Here is a 2,352-nt window from a genome sequence, read left to right as displayed (position 1 = left end):
CTAATTTTTCAAGAGAAGATAGATTTTTTTGTGTGTGCATATAAGTAATCTCCTAAGTTTAAATGTTGGCCAGTAGAACCCCTCAAAAAAAAAAAAAAAAAGTTACCCACTGGTGGATGAATGCTGTATAGCATTAGCCAATGCAAAGTAAAATGACTACAGGCCAAATCTGACCCAAGGCTCATTGGTTTCTAGCTAAGATTTTGGTTCTCAATCCTGACTATGAGCAACAAGACCTTCTGGCTTTTTTAAAAGATAGCATGCCTGAGCCCTAGTCCAGATTCTGATTTCCTAGATTTGGATGAGTCCTGGGCATCTACCATTCTGGTTCACAGCCAGGGTTAAAAAGTAGGAAATTAAATTTCAAGTTATAGTACCTTATCATATTTCTGAACTTCAACACCAAGTCCAGAACACTGAATTCTCCCCAGGCTCATTCTACCTGATTCTGAGCTCAAATAGTCATGTGAGATCTCTGTAAGCTGAAATTGATGACACGTACACAAACAATAAAAACTGGGACTATGGAGACTTCCTTGTCTCCAACTTGAATGGCATCCATTTTTGGCTTTTCTGTATACTATTTGAGGACATTATAATAGCAGGCCTTTTTGGAAGAAACTCAATTCTAAGTAAAAGATGTTCATATATGAGCGTATGGGAATTTCTTATTCACAAACATGGTAATCATCAAAATAAAACTCTCTCCCAAAATAAGCGAGACAAGAAAAGAAGTGGAGAAAACAGATTTTAAAAGCTGTATGAGCTTTTACAAATAATTTAGCAGGTAATAGAGATCTTGCGAGACAAGTAAAAAGGCCTTATTCATGCCTTATCAGGTAAATGTGGACTTAAAGTAAATAAGGTAGGAAGGTGTTGAGCTAGAAACGTGTCTCAAATTTTTTCCAGTGAGCTTCTGAAAGCCCAAGACAAATGTATCTTTATGAAAAATTGAGACAGACCCAGTAACCAGATCCTCTCATTATTTGCATGTGGTCATGTGATAAACAAATGGAGAAAAATTGGAAATAACCATTAATGAGGGGGGCGGAAATTACAACAACATTGAGCAAGGGTCAGAAGATTGCAGAGCAGTTACCCGTTCTTGGGACAGAAACCTGAAAGTCAGGATCGAAGAAAATGGCAACCATGAACACAGATGCCACAGACAAAGACATATCCAGGTTCAAGGTCACCTTCACCTTGGTGGTCTCCGGAATAGAGTGCATCACTGGCATCCTTGGGAGTGGCTTCATCGCGGCCATCTATGGGGCTGAGTGGGCCAGGGGCAAAACACTCCCCACTGGTGACTGCATTATGTTGATGCTGAGCTTTTCCAGGCTCTTGCTACAGATTTGGATGATGCTGGAGAACATTTTCAGTCTGCTATTCCGAATTGTTTATAACCAAAACACAGTGTATATCCTCTTCAAAGTCATCACTGTCTTTCTGAACCATTCCAATCTCTGGTTTGCTGCCTGGCTCAAAGTCTTCTATTGTCTTAGAATTGCAAACTTTAGTCATCCTTTGTTCTTCCTGATGAAGAGGAAAATCATAGTGCTGATGCCTTGGCTCCTCAGGCTGTCAGTGTTGGTTTCCTCAAGCTTCAGTTTTCCTCTCACGAAAGATGTCTTCAATGTGTATGTGAATAGTTCCTTTCCTATCCCCTCCTACAACTCCACGGAGAAGAAGTACTTCTCTGAGACCAATATGGTTAACCTGGTATTTTTCTATAACATAGGGATCTTCATTCCTCTGATCATGTTCATCCTGGCAGCCACCCTGCTGATCCTCTCTCTCAAGAGACACACCCTACACATGGGAAGCAACGCCACAGGGCCCAGGGACCCCAGCATGAAGGCTCACATAGGGGCCATCAAAGCCACCAGCTACTTTCTCATCCTCTACATTTTCAATGCAGTTGCTCTATTTCTTTCCATGTCCAACATCTTTGACACTTACAGTTACTGGAATATTTTGTGCAAGATCATCATGGCTGCCTACCCTGCTGGCCACTCAATACAACTGATCTTGGGCAACCCTGGGCTGAGAAGAGCCTGGAAGCGGTTTCAATGCCAAGTTCCTCTTTACCTGAAAGGGCAGACTCTGTGACTGGAACTCAGGGAGGACTGCGGGACCTGGTCCAACCACTTCTGCCTTTTCCTCAGGTAGAACTCTCTCCTCACCCATCTCTTCTCCCCCAAACCTGCTCTGATACTTCTCAGAAAACGTGACCCTTTTATGAATATGAAGCTGAATTTTTAACTTGAGATTCTAAACAGAAGTAACCAAGAAACCTGAAGATGGACTTTGAAAGTTCCTTGAACTATGTTCATTCATATCCTGCCCTGA

General features: G+C 41.8%; 1 protein-coding gene across 1 annotated transcript; it reads left to right on the top strand.

The window, feature by feature from the left end:
• Positions 1-631: 631 nt before the first annotated feature.
• TAS2R40 (taste 2 receptor member 40) lies at positions 632-2,135 on the top strand. Its single transcript, XM_033192871.1, has one exon. The coding sequence runs from the start codon at positions 1,141-1,143 to the stop codon at positions 2,110-2,112; it is 972 nt and encodes a 323-aa protein (XP_033048762.1). The 5' UTR covers positions 632-1,140; the 3' UTR covers positions 2,113-2,135.
• The last annotated feature ends 217 nt before the right edge of the window (positions 2,136-2,352 follow it).

The sequence above is a fragment of the Trachypithecus francoisi genome, unplaced genomic scaffold (genome assembly GCF_009764315.1).
Source record: "Trachypithecus francoisi isolate TF-2019V2 unplaced genomic scaffold, Tfra_2.0 Lachesis_group4, whole genome shotgun sequence".
Lineage (NCBI taxonomy): Eukaryota > Metazoa > Chordata > Mammalia > Primates > Cercopithecidae > Trachypithecus > Trachypithecus francoisi.
This window is presented reverse-complemented; position numbering and strand designations above follow the sequence as displayed.